At 36.5% G+C, this 18,707-nt stretch overlaps 1 protein-coding gene across 1 annotated transcript; it reads right to left on the bottom strand.

Annotated features, from left to right (window-relative positions):
- Positions 1-14,046: 14,046 nt before the first annotated feature.
- Positions 14,047-16,110, bottom strand: LOC149001960 (uncharacterized). Its single transcript, XM_089138942.1, has 2 exons — positions 15,117-16,110; positions 14,047-15,030 (listed from the first exon to the last, which is right to left on the bottom strand). The coding sequence occupies exons 1-2, from the start codon at positions 15,768-15,770 to the stop codon at positions 14,635-14,637; spliced, it is 1,050 nt and encodes a 349-aa protein (XP_088995068.1). The 5' UTR covers positions 15,771-16,110; the 3' UTR covers positions 14,047-14,634.
- Between the last annotated feature and the right edge of the window lie 2,597 nt (positions 16,111-18,707).

Genomic DNA, 18,707 nt, shown 5'->3' with positions numbered 1-18,707 from the left:
AAATGATGATATGGTATATAAGACAACCATATAAAACTACATACTTATCATCAACCCTTGATCCAAGCTACAACATGATTCACACTAGTATCAAACATGCAAAATATTGGGTAAACTAGACATGCTAGTATAAAACCCGATGCCTTAACTTGAGAATGTTAACGGTAATAAACATATATGAGTTAAATTTCTGAACTGAATCAATGTGAAAGAAAATAGTATCATACTACGTGGAATGTCATGAGAAAATTCTAAAAGATATTCCACTCAGCATATTAGAAACTTTTCATAATTGCATGCTTAAAAGATGACACAGGGAAGATTCTCTGCAATTATTTGATGTAACATTTTAGGACATAGCTTTATAAATATTATCAAAGGACTGAGGGCAATATTGTCTCTCAAAATATAGAAGTGTCCTCCTATGTCATTTGTTTCATGTTCATACGTCCTAATATGACAAGTGTATCTTTGGACAATAAATATGTTTTATAAATTTTAAGGTCCATTGCCTATTAATAGAAGTCCATTGGTCTTAGAAAAGTATTATAGTTTTTGGACAATCTGTATAGATTTCTAAGCAATAATGAATAGTATTTGCTCTTTGTAGAAATGTATGTATTCTTTTGTAAACTTGATCTACTATAAATAAAAATTCTTTCATAATAAGAATTTTCTCTCCAATGCTTTAGTGTTCTTTAGTCGAAAGGGAACCCAAGTAAGAAAAAATGGTTATTATATACCTAATGAGGCCCAATTTGATATATGGACGCTAAATTGGGCTAGCCTAATATGAGATAGGTTAAAGGGTTTAACTAAATTCGTTCCATCAGCTTTGAAATTTTTGGCGCATTAGTTAAGTACCTAATATTTGGTTCCAAAGCTATCACCACATTAAGGATTTGAATATCGGAAAGGGCTACCTAAGAGAAGGGCTACTTGGAGTAGAGTGAAAACTGTCGAGAAATGGCTATCTATTCCCCTAGGAAAAAAAAAATGAGGAAACCAAATGTAGCCACTTGTGTTAGGTACTTAATCAGTGCACCAAAAGCTTCAAAGATGATATAAGGAATTTAATCAAACTATTTAACTTATCCCATACAACGCTGGCTCAATTTGGTATATGGCTGGCCTAATCTAGTATCCATATACTAAATTGGACCCTATTAGGCGCACAATAAAAGTCTTAATGATGAAAAATACACTATTATACTATAATAAATATAAGGTACAATCTAATTTGTACTTCCATAAAAAATATTATATTTATAAATATCTTGATGAAATTAGAACTTAACACTAAGTAATGTTTAATTGTTATATATGAGAATTTCACATGTTATAGAACTTTTTTTTTTTTTTTTTTTTGCCCCTTAATCTACCATAGTAATGAAACTATTAGTAGGAACTAATAAGGACCAACTTGGGCTAGGGTTTGGGGGTTAACTTTGAAAGAAGGATCCAATTTAGTATATGGATACTAAATTGGGCCAACCATATACCAAATTGGGCCAACGTTGTATGGGATAAGTTAAATAGTTTGATTAAATTCGTTATATCATCTTTGAAGCTTTTGGTGCACTGATTAAGTACCTAACACAAGTGGCTACATTCGGTTTCCTCATTTTTTTTCCTAGGGGAATAGGTAGCTATTTCTCGGCAGTTTTCACTCTACTCCAGGTAGCCCTTCTCTTAGGTAGCCATTTCCGATATTCAAATCCTTGATGTGGTGACAGTTTTGGAACCAAATATTAGATACTTAACTAATGCGCCAAAATTTCGAAGCTGATGGAACGAATTTAGTCAAACCCTTTAACCTATCTCATATTAGGCTAGCCCAATTTAGCGTCCATTTAGTCAAACCCTTTAACCTATCTCATACTAAATTGGACCCTATTTGCCCATTAATCTACCATAGTAATTTCTAATTCTTTTTTTGCATTGTACGTAATAGAGAAACCCTTCTTGTTAGCCAAAGATGTACACATTATCATCAATATGTTAAAGTACTAGTCCAAGATATATATTAAGTGTTCAAATGGCCACAACACTAAATTTTGTTGTAACATGCGTAGCATCAGACTTTTTGGAGTGGGATTACCTTTACCCACTCCAACTAAATAATTGGCCATATAATGTGTTTTACCTTTTGCTGTCAATATAATCTCAATAGCATAATACCTTTTGTTATAATCCTAGAGTAGCTAATATGTTGAATTCTAGAAGGGTCTTGATTGCACAATAGGAGTTGGAGTCTTGTTGTTCTACAAGATTAATTTGTATACACATATAATATTTACACTATTAATTAATATATTTTAAAAAAAAATATGATGCCAATTATAGCGTAAATGATGATATTTAGTTGACTGTGGGTCTATAATAGATTCTATGTGACTAGTTCTTAAAGTATCTTAGACATACTTATACAAGCACATGATATGGGACTCCAATTTTGACATAAGATTTCATTTCCAATCCATTAGATTTTATATGATTGGTCCTTAAAAAGTCTTCGACAATTGCAGAGTTATGGTTCAATATTAGGGAGACAAGCATTGATATTTCACACAAAACACAATGACTTTTCCATCCATTTTACCATTAAAAATATTCTTCAATTAGGGGGGCAAAGTACTGATATTTCATACATGTAAATAGGGTTAGAGGAGAACTTCAAAAAATTGGGGGGGGGGGGGAGTGCCGATATTTCACACATGGAAAGAGGGCCACAAGGAACTTAATTTCGGCGAAATATCACCGAAATTCGCTGGTTTCGCTACTGACCGAACTGAAAGGTTGCTTTGAAATGAGATGGGCAAGATCTCGCCAATTATCTCGCCGTTTTCTGTTGTTTATCACCGAAATCAGCGATAAACACTAAACTTCGCTACTATTGGGGCCGGTGGTGGTCTCCGACTGTGCGTCACCGTGCTCGCAGCAACCATTTGTGCATATTCCTAGAGAGAGAAAGAGAAAAGGAGAGACAGAAAGCTTGCTTGAGAAAAAATAATTGCAGAGGGCTAGCCGGAGAGGTTAGAGACGAAGGACGACTGATGAAAAGTGGGAGAGAGAGAGTTAGAAAGACACAGATTTTTGTTTAAAAAATATTATTATATTATTACTTTTACATGACTAATTGATGTTTTGTACTTTTGTAAGAATTTCTTATATTATTTTTATTAACTTTTTCAATTTTACATTTATGTTACATGGATAATCGCTCCGAGACTGCAGACATTTAATAAATATATTTTCAAATTTGAAGAAAAATTTTAAACCAGGCAGCGAAATCTAGCCATATCGCCCGGTTCGCTGGGTAGCGAACCGAGCGAGATGAACGATACTTCGTTCCTTGGAGGGCCAAAGGAAATAAAATTCAAAAAATTGGAAAGAATTTGGGGTTAGGGGGACAACGGCCCCCTTTGGCTCAAGGGTAGCTCAGCCCTTGGTATTGGAAGTCCCTATATAAGGATATGATATGGACTCCAATATTGACACAAGATGAGATTTGAATTATACGAAATAAAATAAAATGACGCTATCTATATAGTGTGAATGATAATTTTCAATATGACTGTGGCTCCATAATGGATTCCATTTGGTGAGTTTCTAAAGTGTCTTGGACGTCCATATACAAGAACATGATATGGACTCCAATTTTGGCATTAGATTTCATTTTCGACACAATATATTTCATATGATTGGCTCCTAGAGAGTCTTAGAAGTTCCTATACAAAGACATAATATAGACTCTCTTTTTTTCGCTAAAAGGATCATTATATTAAGCGAAGAAGAAATATTAAAAATACATCAATTAATACCGTATAAGGAACCAACCTCCCTTACCCGCAACAACTGTTGCCCCCAATACACCCTTCCTCACTGGTTCCTGCTCATATTAGAAAACCACTAACTTATGAATCGAAATCTAGGATGTCTAGAGGCATCCACATCAAGTTCATTAAGGATTGAAGCTGACCAAGGAATGTTAATATCAGAAGTTCCTGTCCTAGCTGCCGAATTTGCCAAAAAATATGCCACTGTATTAGTTTCACGATAGCAATGTGAAATATTCCAATCTATAGTCAACAAATATTCTTATAACTCTCTCCACATATGAAAGATATACCAAGGTATTTAAATTAATATAGACTCTAATGTTAACATAAGATGAGAATTAAATTATATAAAGTAACATAAAATGATGTTGCCTGTATATGAAGGATGATTTTTAACATGACAATGGCATTGAACCTAGCTACTTTTAAATGATAGAAGAAGTTCTTTAGTTGTGGTTAGTATGCAATATGTATTTAAACCTATAAACCCTTACACTATCATTCTGATGAACTAATTTGCTAAATTTTTACTAGTTATATTGTTATAAAGACTAGTAATATTGTTTAAAGCAAGGCAAACATGCGCAATTGTTCCGGTATCGAATCCAAACTCGCCTATTTAAAACGGGGGTTGGTCCAAGTGGTAAGCAGCTTGGTTCGCTTAAGCAAGGTTCCGGTATCTAATCCTTGTGGATGCAAAAAATTCCCGCTGGGAGACTCACCCACCACAGCCAGGTGTGCGACGCGGGTCGAACCACCCGTTTATAAACCGGGGTTGGCAAACCCAAAAAATATTCCCCCACTATTTTCAATATAATGAAAATAAATACACAACAACAACTGGGAACCAAATGCTTAAATGGTAGGTGTACTTAGACTTGAACCTCCACTTAGTGAAATCCATCAAAGCTAATCAGAAGTATACAGTAGACAAGTCTTTGAACTGATAATTCTATGATGACAAGCTGGACGTATCTCACACACTTGAATTCTTCTCCAAATACTCTCCAAAAACAGACACTGATAAGGCCATGTGTCTTTATCCCGGTATCATGAGTGCCTTAGAGTCTAAGCCCAAACTCAACAGAAGCGGCCCTCACTTCATGCACTCACTTAGGTAGATCTATCAAAAGTGTCCTATAATAAACACCTCAACAAGAACTGTTATAGATCTATTAAGAGCATATAGCTCATCCTCCATCTACATTACAGGAACCAAGCACTCCTTTATGGGATGGTATATTATTAGTGCTTGCAGACCACTCCCAAGCAGTACTTTACTCATTGAACTCAAATTTGATATCTCAAGTATTGAGACGAGTTTCCTCTGTTGGTGATCTTAGGAAAGGGGCTTAAGACCCATCCCTCTTGCAGTATTTTTGACCAAATCCCTTGTAAGACCTTTTGTCAATGGATCTACCAAATTTTGACTTGATCTTACAAAATCGATGGTAATTACTCCATCAACTATCAACTGCCTTACTAAACAATGTCTAAGTCCAATATGTCTTGACTTTCCATTGTAAATCTGGCTATAGGCTCTAGCCAAGGTTGCTTCACTATCACAATGAAGCGATATTGGTGGCATGGGTTTTGGCCATATTGGAATTTCTATCAATAAATTCCTAAGCCATTCTGCTTCTTTACTACCAGAAGCTAACGCCACGAACTCGCTGCCATAGTAGAATCGAATATCTGAGGTTTGTTTCTTTGAACCCCAAGATATTGCACCCCCACTAAGAGTGAATATCCAACCACTTGTGGATGAGTAGTCTTCGCTGTCTGTTATCCAACTAGCATCTGTGAACCCTTCAAGAACAGTAGGATACCCACTGTATCTTAAGCCATAACTAGTTGTTCCCTTTAGGTATCTAAAAATTCTAAAGACAACTTTCCAATGTAGGTTACTAGGGTTACTAGTGTACCTACTAAGTTTTCCTACAGCATAGGCTATATCTGGTCTTGTACTGGTCATTGCATACATTAGACAACCAATAGCACTAGCATAGTCTGTTTGAGACACAGCTCTTCCATCATTTGGTACTAACTTGACACTGGAGTCAAAAGGTGTACTAACAGGTGAACAATCTAAGTGGTTGAATTTCTTCAACACTTTCTCAATGTAATGAGATTGTGTCAGCATTAACCCATCATCATGTTTGACTATTCTAATGCCCAAAATGACATCAGCTTCACCCATATCTTACATATCGAAACTAGCAGACAAATACTTTTTAGTAATTTCTACTTGTTCTAAATCAGTACCAAATATAAGCATGTCATCAACATATAAACAAATTATCACACCTTTTCCTCCAGAAAACTTGCTATACACACATTTGTCGGACTCATGTATTTTAAACCCATTCGACATAATTACCTCGTCCAAACTTCTCATGCCACTGTTTTGGTGCTTGTTTGAGTCCATATAGTGATTTCACTAACTTACAGGCCTTATGCTCTTGTCCTTTCACAACAAACCCTTCAGGTTGTTGCATATAAATGTCTTCATCTAATTCACCATTTAGAAATGTTGTTTTGACATCCATTTGGTGAATGACAAATTTATATATAGATGCCAATGCAACTAAAACTCGAACAGTAGCAATCCTAGCCACTGGAGCATAAGTATCAAAACAATCTATGCCCTCCTTTTGTGTGAAACCTTTTGCCACTAACCTTGCCTTAAATTTATCAATGGTTCCATCAACCCTTAATTTCCTTTTGAAAATCCACTTAAACCCTATTGTTTTAGATCCAGGGGGTAAATCAACTAGTTTCCAAGTATTATTTCCTATGATGGAGTCCATTTCATCATTTATGGCCACTTTCCAGAAAGCAGCATCCTGTGACTTCATAGCTTCCTCATATGTTTTAGGATCTGTCTCTACATTTAAAGACAATAAGGTTTGATTACTCTGAATTTCTCTAGTACCTTCAACTAGATACATAAAGAAATCTGGGCCAAAAGATTTTTCAGTCCTTTGCCTTTTGCTTCTCCTTGGTTCTACACTAGGTGTTTGAGACTCTTCATTTATATCTCTCACAGTTAAAGAACTAGTGGTCCTAGGGATAGAAGAGAATCTGGTTTCATCAAAAATAGCATCTCTTGACTCAATAATAGTGTTCAACTCTATTGAGTCATTAGGTTCAATAACCATGAACCTATATGCTATCCTAAGAAAATGCACTCAACACCTCTTTCACCTAGTTTCTTCCTTTTTGGTTCTGGGATTTTCACAATAGCTCTACAGCCCCAAATCCTAAGGTACACCAAATTTGGTTTTCGCTTCTTCCAAAGTTCATATGGGATCTTTGGGCTCTTCTTGAAAGGAACTCTGTTTAGTATATGGCAGGCTATTAATAATGCTTCACCCCAGAAACCACTACTTAAACCAGAATAGGACATCATAGAATTCACCATTTCCATTAAAGTCCTATTTTTCCTTTCTGCCACGCCATTTTGCTGAGGAGAATAAGGTGCTGTAACCTCATGTACTATGCCCACAGTTTCAAAGTATACAGGGTCATAGTATTCCCCACCCCTATCACTTCTAAGACATTTGATTGTTGTCTTACAAAAATTCTCAGACTCACTTTTAAATATTTTAAAATATTTCAAAACTTCATCTTTGGTATTCAAGAGATATACATAACAGAATTTGGAACAATCATCAATAAATGTTACAAAATATTTCTTTCCTCCTCGAGTAGGGGTACTGTGGAGATCATAAACGTCACTATGTACAAAATCTAGAATGTTAGAATCTCTATTCACATTAGGAAAAGGCTTCCTAGTAATCTTAGTCAGCATGCACGTTTTGCAATTATCTACATCATGATTAACTCTAGGAAGCAAGTCTAGTTTAACCATATCATTCATTTTATGAAAATTCACATGTCCTAAACGACCATGCCATAAAGAAAATGAACCAAGCATGTAAGCAGAATTATTCACTTTATTCATTGAAATAGGAACAACATTTAACTTAAACATACCCTCATACATATATCCTTTCCCCACAAAGAAACCACCCTTGGTCAGAATAAATTTATCTGACTCAAATACAAGTTTGAACCCAAATTTACTTAAAAGACTTGCAGACACAAGGTTCTTCCTAACTTCTGGGACATGATAAACATCTGTCAGAGTGAGGGTTTTTCCAGAAGTGAACTCAAGTTTCACTTTCCCTTTTCCTTTCACTGTAGCAGTGGATGCATTTCCCATGTAGAGAATACTCCCATCTTCTTCTGACTTATACTCAGAAAAGAAACTTCTGTCATTACAGACATGTCTGGTAGCACCAGAGTCGACCCACCAGGAAGTATCAACACCAAGAACATTGGCTTCAGAAATCATAGCCACCAGGTTCTCCTTATGGTTGTTCTTGTCATCTGATTTATCTGACTTCTTTTTCAGAAGCCGACATTCCTTCTTGATATGACCCATTTTGCCACAATGATAACAAGGACCCTTTTTCTTCGGATCAAACTTCTGCTTCTTGTAAGAATTAGAACTTGAGCTCCCCTTCCTCTTCATTTTACCTTTGTCAGAGTCTTTCTTCTCTTTAGGGTCTTTGCCTTCCTCCACTACAAGAACTTTAGAGGTATCAGTTCCATCACGGATTCTGTCCTCTTCTTCAATTTGCATATCACTCTCTAGTTCTGCAAGAGTGACATCTTCCTTCTTGTGCTTCAGACTTTTCCTATAGTCTTTCCAGGAGGGAGGCAGCTTGTCTAAAATGGCTGAGACAACAATGCTTTCATCCATTTTCATACCATGTTGGGAAAATTGATTGAGGATTTGTTTTATTTCAAAAAATTGTTCCATCACTTTTCTATTATCTACCATAGTGTATCGAAAGAACTTACTTGCAAGGAACTTCTTGCTTGTTGCATCTTCCACTAGATAGGTGTTCTACAAAGCATCCCATATTTCTTTTGCAGACTGCTTCTCATGGTGCATGTCAAACTGAGTGTCAGACAGCGAATTGCAAATATGACCTTTGCAACAGTAGTCATCAGTCTCCCACTTCTGCCTGTTTCGCGTCTCTGCGACCGTTTCATTCTCCTTCTCTTCTGGTTTGGGTGTCGTCAGTACATACACCACACTTAATTGACTCAACAGGAAATGCATCTTCTTCTGCCAGCGCTTGAAGTTAGTTCCATCAAAACGATCCAACTTGATGATATCCATCGCAAGTTGCTTCAGTGATTGTGCCATCTCAAACAAGAAATTACGTCTTAAGATTGTTAAAGAAATGAAAAATGATCACAGTATTTGAGCTGGAACTTCTAGGCGCGTTACAACGTCGCTTTCCTTAAGACGTAATTCGCCCTCACACCAAGGTGCTATGAGGTATTGCGAATCGTCCCCCAGGATACAAAGAAGCCCAACTTCGAGTTGAATCTCTTGAGTTTTGCTGAGCACTCGCAAAACTTAAGAACAGAGAAGACTTCGGGATTTTCTCTCTTGTTCTGCTGTTGTGAAGCTAGACGTATATATAGGCATTGAGGTGCCTCTACTGAATAGTTCATGACTCTGTTCGTATGGGTGCACCTCTCTGTAGGGATACGAATGCTGACGTTCAGATATGAGCCGTCGGATCGTTCGGCCGCACGATCTAACAGTCCATATTGAACCATCAAAACAATATTTATGGATCTACTTCCATCGCCCTAGATCTACCGTTGATCACGACACACGGTTTAGATCTGATCTGATCTCGCTCGAAGCGTGCTAAGTGCTAAGTGCTAAGTGCGTGCGCCACAAACGTCCACAGCCCACGCCGCGCGTGCACGTGCGCGCTCGGACGGTATACCGTCCTCACTCATACATTGCACACACACTGGCGTGTCTCATTATTATAAGTTAGAGTTAATAGGTGGTACCTATTAATTAACCCTGGATTCCGACACCTCGGTTTCCAATGTGGGACTATATAATAATACACTTTCCTAAAATAAATAAAGGAAAGTTTTCCGCACTTACAGATCCAATAAAATGAAACATATTTTATTATATTAAAAATAATACAACAAAAATATCAATTATAAAGGGGGGGGGGGGGGGGAAAAAACCAAAAAAACAACAAGAGTGCGGTGAAATTTTCCTAACTAAAAAAAAATAAAAAAAAAGTTTTTGTTTTTTAAAAAAAAATAATAAAAAAAAAAAAAAAAAAAAAAAAAATATATATTTTATAATTTTTTTTTTTCTCCCGCCGGCGTTGTGTAAGAGGGAGCCCCAAAAAATTTTTTTTTTTTAAAAAAAAAATATTTTTATTTATAAAAAATAAAAAAAATAAACCTCCCCCTTTTTTTTTTTTTTTTTTTTCCCGTGTGTGGGGAGGAGGAAGGGGGATTTTTTAAAAAGAGAGAGAGAAAAAAAAAAAAAAAAAAAAAAAAAAAAAGAAAAGGAGAAAAGAGAGAAGAGAAAAAAAAAAAAAAAAAAAAAAAAAAAAGAGAGGGGGCAGGGGGTCCTGCGAGAGAGAAAGAAGACAGAGAAAGCGAGAGAGAGAGGGATCAGAGGGAGCCGGAGGCATCCTGCATGATGCGTTCTCTTCTTCTCTTCCGGCATCCAACAGCAGTAGCAGTTGCCACCGGTGAAGAAATCGTCGATTTTTTCCCGATATTTCGTTGGTTTGTCGATTTTTCGGTGAGTTTTCACCGACTTTTAGTTGATGTCGTTTCGACTATAGGTTTCATATCGCCTATGAACGACATGACGTTTTTTCGCCGAAATGTTGCGACATTTCGACGACATAATGTACATTGGACTTCAAAGTTTAAATCGAATTTGAACATACTATTTAATGATGATCTAATAATCATCTAATAGATTTTATTAAGAACACAATCAAATCTATGTCACAAGGGCATGCAACACCAACAAAGTCAAGATTTAGTGAAATGATGACCAAATTGTGTTTGATTTGCCCCCAACTACCAAGAGATAATTCATGTAATATTATATGAAAATTTTCAGCTATTTTTGCAAGTATTTGAAACATTCAATCATTACAAGGGGAAAATGATCATTTTTTTGTGGTAAATGAATGATCATTTTATATAATGCAAAATCCTACATGCTAAGCTTATTTGTTATGGAGAACTACGCATGAAGCTCTTAGATTAGGGGATATTTTATTTTTTAGAAAATGTGCATTTTCGTCTCTTTATCTTATTTGTGCTTTAAGAAATGAATCATTTATTTGTACATTTTTCTATTGTAAATATGCATAAGAGTGTTGGACATATTCCCCCCTTAGAATTAATACATCACATTTGATAGGAGAAACCTTATTTGATTGGATAACTTTCTTAAATGTTTTTTCAAAAACCATGTAAATATGTACATATTCTATGGAGCTCTCTGCTTTATTGTATTTGGAAAGCACAAAATGATGCTCTCTTCTGGGTTTATCTCATTATTTTAAGAGTATTTTTGAACTTTTCATTTTTATTAATTGGTGAGATACAATCTATTGATCAACCCCTAATGACCAAGGTCAATATACCCCTCTTGGAGTGACAACATCTTCATTGGACAAGGACAATTTATGCTCCATATAGATGGTGCATGGAGTGTTGGTGACAGCAAAGGTGGTAGGGGATGCTTATCATGGGATTTCTTAGGCACATTCATTGCTGCTCAAGCTTCATATAGTTGGGGCTCTTCAATGACGGCAATGGAAATACAAGCAATTAGGGATGGGTTGAAGCTGCCTTGATGTCTCCAAACCTCAAAAATCATGATTCACTCTGACATCAAATCATGATTTTTGCTCTTCTAAATATAGGCTAGCAACTAGATTGGCTCTCTTCAATTTGCTTAAGGAAGTTCAAAAGATGGAACACCCTTTTAACTCTATAGTTTTTAAATAGATTTCTAGATCTCACAATAGTTTTGTTGATTACATAGCTAGGGGTGCAAAACAGTTTTGTTTAAAAGAAAGGGAGTGGGAGGATTAAAGTACCCCCACTAGCATTCATATAGTAGACGATAAAGTGATCAATGGAGCCTCAGATGAAAACATTTTTTTTGGTTATCATTGAATCAGTTACAAGGACATAGGCCAAGGATGGGAGGGGGGAGGAGGAGATGTGGAAGGACAAATCGAAGTTCGAACCTAAGACTTTTTTGGTCTTACTGCCTCTACATAAGAGGCTGCCACCACTATACTAGAAGCACATCCATTAACGAGAACATTGACAATGTTAAAACCAATATGTAATTGGTTTTATGAAGCTCGTGTTCTTGACCCTGGTGTTTCTTGTTTCATTAGTTACGCCCTATGTTGCCACATTCTCCCTTTTAAAAGCGAAAAATATGAACTTTTCAATCAATGACCACCTTGTACTTAGGATTTTTTCTTTAGATTTCACATAATTTTGCATTTCAAGAATTTTGAAATTTCATGAGAGGAAGAGCTAGGTGATAGTCCACTACTTTGAGGGAATATATGAGATTTATTTTTTAGATTTCAAATATTTCCACATTTGAAGAATTTTAAAATTTCATGAGAAGAGAGCTAGGTGACAGTCCACAACTTTGAGGGAATATCTGAAAATTAATCTTTGAATAGATGGACTTGAGTAACTATATATAGAGAAATTATACAAATTCTATCCTTAGTTATTCAGTTTTACCTTGATTTACAATCAAAAGTTAAAACCTTTTGATTTGAGAAGGAATATAAGATTTTTTTACATGAACCCCCTTTGTTTCAATTGGAAATTCGGCGCACCCCCCCTCAAAATTGAAACCTTATAAAGCCCTCCTCCAAATTTACCACTTTCAGGTTTCCATTAGTTTCAAAACAATTTTACTCTCACTTGATAAATTTATTTGAAATCCTAAATAATATTTGTAAGAATTTTTTTACATGAGCCTCCCTTTGTTTTCAATGGAAATATGACGCACTCTTCCAAAATCAAAACCTTAAAAAGCACCCTTCACACTTCTCACCATCAGTGAATGTATGTAGTTAACTAATGAAAGTCAAATTAATTTGTTAATATGATCATATTGACCTAAAGTGATAAAATGATCATGCAAGAGTTTTTTTTAATTGGAGGAAATTTCAGTCATTTAATCTAAAGTAATGTGGTGATATTAGTAATACTTTTAGTATTTTTAAATAAATATTAAAAATATTAGAGCAAATTACACGGCACCCACTATATTTGGGGCCAAACTCTTGACCACCCATTATTGCCTCATAAATTACATGGAACCCACAAATAATTACAAGTTACTCACAGTTAACTTTACTGTTAAAATAAATTATGAAATTATCCAAATGCCTTTAATGATCCAACCCAACAATCCCTTCACCCATCTTCTACCTCTTTCTGGTGAGGGTTCAGTGAGAGTTTTAGTTAAATGGCTAAAGCGCAATGTTTCTGGTGTTCTCCTCCTTATCGGCCCAACAGCCTTTCTTGATCAACTATTGGGTTCAAAGAGAATTAAAGCACCCTGGGAAGGTTTGTCCTGAAAGTTTAGAATTGTGTCGTTGGTTACCTATGGTATGCAGACTCAATTTTTGCTTCACAAAGTATGGATACCTAGATGAACCTCATTCCAAAAAAAAAAGTATGGATACCTACAGAAGACATAAATGCACCTCAAAAGACGAAGGTTGATTTTAGAAATTTTACCTGCAAAATTAAGGGCATTTTGATTAAGCACCGCACGAGGGGCTAGGTACAACCATTTACCCTTCAGTGGTGAAGTATTATTATTATTATTATTATTATCACAGGTGCACTTGCAGGCTTTTTACAATCTCAAAGAAGGAAATGGTGCCATGTTTAGGAAAACAATTGCTCTGATAGCAGATAATAAAATTCAAAAAAAAATTGTGTTGAAAAGACTCAAAAAACTTCAAGATAATTAATAGAGAAAGAGGTAAAGGGAAGCCACAGCCCATTTCGGCACAGAGGCTTGCCGCCACTCTTTGTGGGGGGGAGAGAGAGAGGGATTTTCTGGCAGGGACAGTGAGGGTGGTGTTGCCGGCAAGGGAGGGCTGGGTTGGTTTCCGACGGTGGTGGTCCAGTGAGGTGTAGGTAGAAGATGGAAGAATCCCTTCACCCACCTAAGGGTTGGTTATTAGAGAATTTAAATATGGGTAGATTGGTCATTATACCAAAATGACAAATTTTAAATACTTCAAATAAAAGTAAAGGCATCTGGGTAATTTCATAATATATTTTAATAACAATATTAAATATGGGTAACTTGTAATTTACATGTAAGTGCCATGTAATTTATGAGGCAATAGTAGATGGTCATTTTGATTTTAGAAAGGTGTGGAGTGTTTCCAATAGAAATTGATAAGGCTCATATAAAACATATTAAATAAATTTATTAAATGTGGATAAAGTTGTAAAATCAAAGTTAAAACTAATAGAAACCTAATGGAGTTAAATGTGGAGAGGTGTTTTGTAAGGTTTCCATTTTGAAGGGGTGCCGAATTTCTAAAGAAAATGGAAGGGGCAAAATTCAAAAAAAAAATTACATCTTAGAATTGAATTTTAAACATCACACAACCATAATCACCAAAAAAAGAAAAAGTCATTTTCCTTTCTAAATCAATTTTGCTTCCATTGCCTTCCTTTCCTTGTAATCAAGATGGAGACTATTAAATATGATGTAATAAGTGCCATAGAGCCAGTGACTCAAAACATAAAAACATAAGGTGATGGTAGCAATAATTTTATTTTACAAATAAAGACCGGCTGCTATGATCAATTAAAATTAAACCCAACTCAACTCAACCACTGTGATTCATCAAGGCCTTCCAATTCTCAATGAAGAATCAATGCCTTTGGCATCACCAGCAAGGAGCCTTGCAATCTGCAACTGGGTATTTGCAATAATCTCAGTTCGCTTGAGATCCATCTCTCCCTTCTTGGCTTCAACTTCAGCTCTCATTCTTTCTAGTTCTTTCATTGTTTCCATCCTTGCCTGCTCTGACCTCACTACCACTTCAGCCAACCACCTGACACTCTGAGCCACCTCCCAGTCTCCTCTCATTCTGCTCTTCTTCCTCTTCATTCTCATCTTCAATTTCTTGGATCTCATCTTCTCCCTTTGATCATTAGAGACTGGTGGTGTGCTGCTATCCATCTCCATAGGAGTCTTGTCTGATCCATGCTCCATTAACTTAACTCCAACCCCATCTTCCTGTCAAGGAAAAACAAGAATTAATGAACATGAAGAAGATCAAAATCAAACAATTGAAATCTTTAATGATAAGGGGTCTGACAAACCTTGGAGCCTGGTTCAAGCCCATTGGATTCATGAGAGTCTTCTTGTTGGGTGCCAAGAGGTGGTGGAGGAGGATGAGGTGGTGGTGCCGGAGGTGCCGGTGCCGGAGAAGGTGGTGGTGGAAGTTGTTCAATTAGTAGCAGAGGATGAGGAGGATTAGGAGGAGAACGAGGAGTTTGATGAGTACCACCACGAAGTAAGAGATCAAGACGATGGAAAAGAGGCCATGAAGAAGTTTCTACAGTGGCTGATTCCGATCTATATCGTTTCTTCATGGACTCAATTTTGTTCTTACACTGTGTTTGTGTCTTTGGTGTCTTAGTTGAATTAGCTCTTTCTGAGACATGACGAGCAACATCTTCCCAATCTTGACCCTTGAGCTTAGCTCGATTTCGAAGAACCCATTTCGATTCATAAGCATCAAGAAGACTGGAGACGGCGCCTTCGCTCCATTCATCTCTCTTCAACCTATCAACACCACCAGAACCACCACCAACAGCACCAGCACCAGCACCAGCACCAGCACCAGCAGCAACACCAGCAGGAGAAACACTAGAAGCAAGAAGAGGTGGTTTTGATCTCAAGGGTTCTTCCTTGATGAAGTTATTGTTAGAAGAGGGGAGAGATGGTGTAACTTGGTTAGGTTGTTTTTCCATCACTCCCCATTCTATAAAATCTACCTGTTTGCAGCTAACATGGATAAGATATTCAAACTCCAAAGAAAGCTTAAAGAAGATGATGGCACGGAGAAGAGAAATGGTAACTGGGTAACTCTAATAAATGAAGCTGAACCAAAACAAAAAGAAAAGGTAACCACTAGCATTAGCATTACAAGCAAGAGAGAAAAAGAGCTCTCCCACACAAAAACACACACGCTGACACTATTGATAGTGGCCAACCATGGTGGACTCTTTGTCAATGAGTTAATGATTTTAATCTCTCTCTCTCCTCTCTCTCTCTAAATGTTTAGATGTTGCTATTTGTTGTTGTCCTCTGATGGTGTTTCTTAGGGTTTGGGTTTGGTTTTTTGTGGTTGGGTATTTGGCCGTTAGCGTGGATATGAAGCTAATCAAGACGTCCACCACGGTGGTCGGTCACGTGGAGCTGCCACCCACCCCCACTGATCTCCACCACCCAAAAACGCTGCCGTCACTCAACTTAGCTGCCCTCTCTCTCTCTTCTCTCCTTTTTATTTTCTCTCTTTTTCTCTTCACCTTTTTACTCCTCCTTTCTCTGTTTGGATTCCTGACCCCTAAGGGTCAAGCCTTTTTCAACTGTAACTTTTAGTTAGTGTTGGAACTTTGTCATGTTGTGCTGAGGTTGTCCAAAGTCCTGCCCAAATCCAGGCTCTAACAGGAGTAATTACTGGCTACGATATAAGGAAAATTAGTGACATATCCACAGGTCCGGACTGTTGGAGCAACGACAAGAGCTTGATCCTACAGGTAGTAAATGCAAAGAATTCGAATCCTCTCCGTCTCGCATTGCCTTTCGTTTTGTCCGTCAAATTATTAAACCGCGGACGCGTGGATGGAGATGAAATCATTGAAACAAAATCAGTCCGTTTTCAAAAGGTGTGATTCCTCTTCATTTAACAACTATCATCTTCTCCGTCCAAATGAGATGGACAGGACAGATGAGAGGCTTATAAGGAAAGCATCTAAGTCCAAAAAGAACAAATGCCAATGCTTCTTCACATGTAAGGTGAATGGATTTTTTTTAGGGTTATTATTGTTTCTTTCATTGAGAGTATATCCTTTGGATAGGGAACTAATCTAATCAGGTGCCTTCTCAAGGGAGTTCTGATTTGATTCTTTTACTTTCAGAGGTCAAATGTCTATTAGAAAAATGGGGAAACAATGCTAACTACCGATCAATTTTTCAAATATGATTCTGATTCCAATTGTTCGATTTGTTTGAAAACAACTAGGAATTGATTTTATTCTGATTAATTGGTTGGACTCAAGAAGAGTAGAATTTCTGTTCTTATTCGAGTTGCCCTATAATTGCTGAAATTGAATAGAAATTGGTAGAGTGGAGGATATGCAAAAAAGGTTCTCTGAACCACCAGTGGAGGATATGCTAGCAGGATTGATCACTCTATCATATCAGATACATTGATGATTGATGTGCCCCATCTATGGATTTACTCATAGAGCCTTTTTCATAAATGTTAATGAATTCTAGAGCCAACTAAACTGTTTGTTTGGTGAAAAAAAGGCATCTGTAGAGGAATCCAATTAAACTCTATTAATGATGTGTAAAATAATTTAGAAGAAAAAATTCCTTTTACACTGTAATATGGTGTTAACGTCAATTTTGATTCTCTACTCGTAAGTGTAGAAGATCGTGATTTCCTTACACGTTTTTCATCACACATTAAGAAGAGAAACCCACCTCTAAATACTGACAATTGGACCAGAGACAGATCCCTCTTCTAGATATGTGAATAAGAGAGTACAGTCCTCTATGCAATAAACATACGGAAAAGAAGTAACTTTCGGTGAAAATTTTCCTCCATGGTGGAAGAAGAAAAATCTCTATCTGAAAATCGTAAATGATCCTCCTTATAATTTAAGGTTGAAAGTTCTGAAAGTGCTCTTTATTTTGATGTCGGTCGGTCTCCACTAATGGCGATAGAAGAACTCAAATTTTGATTAGCGAAAAAATATAGGTGGTTTATAGGTACTTGGACATTCTCTCCTTAATGGTTAGTGATGTGATCTCAAATGCTTATGTATGAAAGGACAAATAGAACCCAATTAGGGTTTCTACAACTGCAACATTTTAGAGATGATAAGAAGAGGGTTTTACATATGAACCACTCACTCTTTATCTCCCCACCATCTCTTTCCATGTGTAGAATCAAAATGAAAGGATGCCTTCCTACCCCCAACAAAGATAAAGTTTATTTCCTTTCAGAAACCAATTGGTGGGAGCATCTATGGATCCCAAATGATAAAGTACTTCTCCAGTGGTCCACAGAATTAATGAAAAGAACAATAATTGAATACACACTCATAAGAATTATTATTAACTTGTGAATTATTTAGTTGACACTAAGCATCCATTAAAACCCTATTCTCTAAAGCATTCCCTTAGCAGATAACCCTAGTCATGGACCTCATGGCAAGTCTAGAAACTCTGTTTTGATTGGAAAGAGTTTTTGATGGAGGATTTCCTTTAATTTCAAGTTCTTTTTTTTTTCTTTCTTTTTTCCACTTTTGTTTACATGTCTACTCATGATTGCTCCTACTTACCTACCAAGAGAATATTAGTGCTTCAATTGGTTAAAAGGAAAATAAAATGCAACTTTGATGTGCATAGCTACGGTCTTGGTAGTTTTGGAATATATATGCTCCAGCTTTGCCTGATTACAATACAAGTTTTATCTTAAATTTTTTATTTGTTTGTTTGTTTGATGGTTCAGTTTCTTTCGTACCATTTTTAGTCCCACATAGCTGCATGGTTCATGACTACTAAGAAGAGACAAGATATCCTTAGGTGTGTGTTTTTTATTGCTTTATAGGTCACATGGCACTTCATTGGTAGTAGTTCAAACCTTACTGACATGATAAGACATGATAATGGAA

This window comes from Hakea prostrata, chromosome 10, assembly GCF_041222555.1.
Source record: "Hakea prostrata isolate BN-2017 chromosome 10, UWA_Hpros_2, whole genome shotgun sequence".
NCBI classification, from domain to species: domain Eukaryota; kingdom Viridiplantae; phylum Streptophyta; class Magnoliopsida; order Proteales; family Proteaceae; genus Hakea; species Hakea prostrata.
This window is presented reverse-complemented; position numbering and strand designations above follow the sequence as displayed.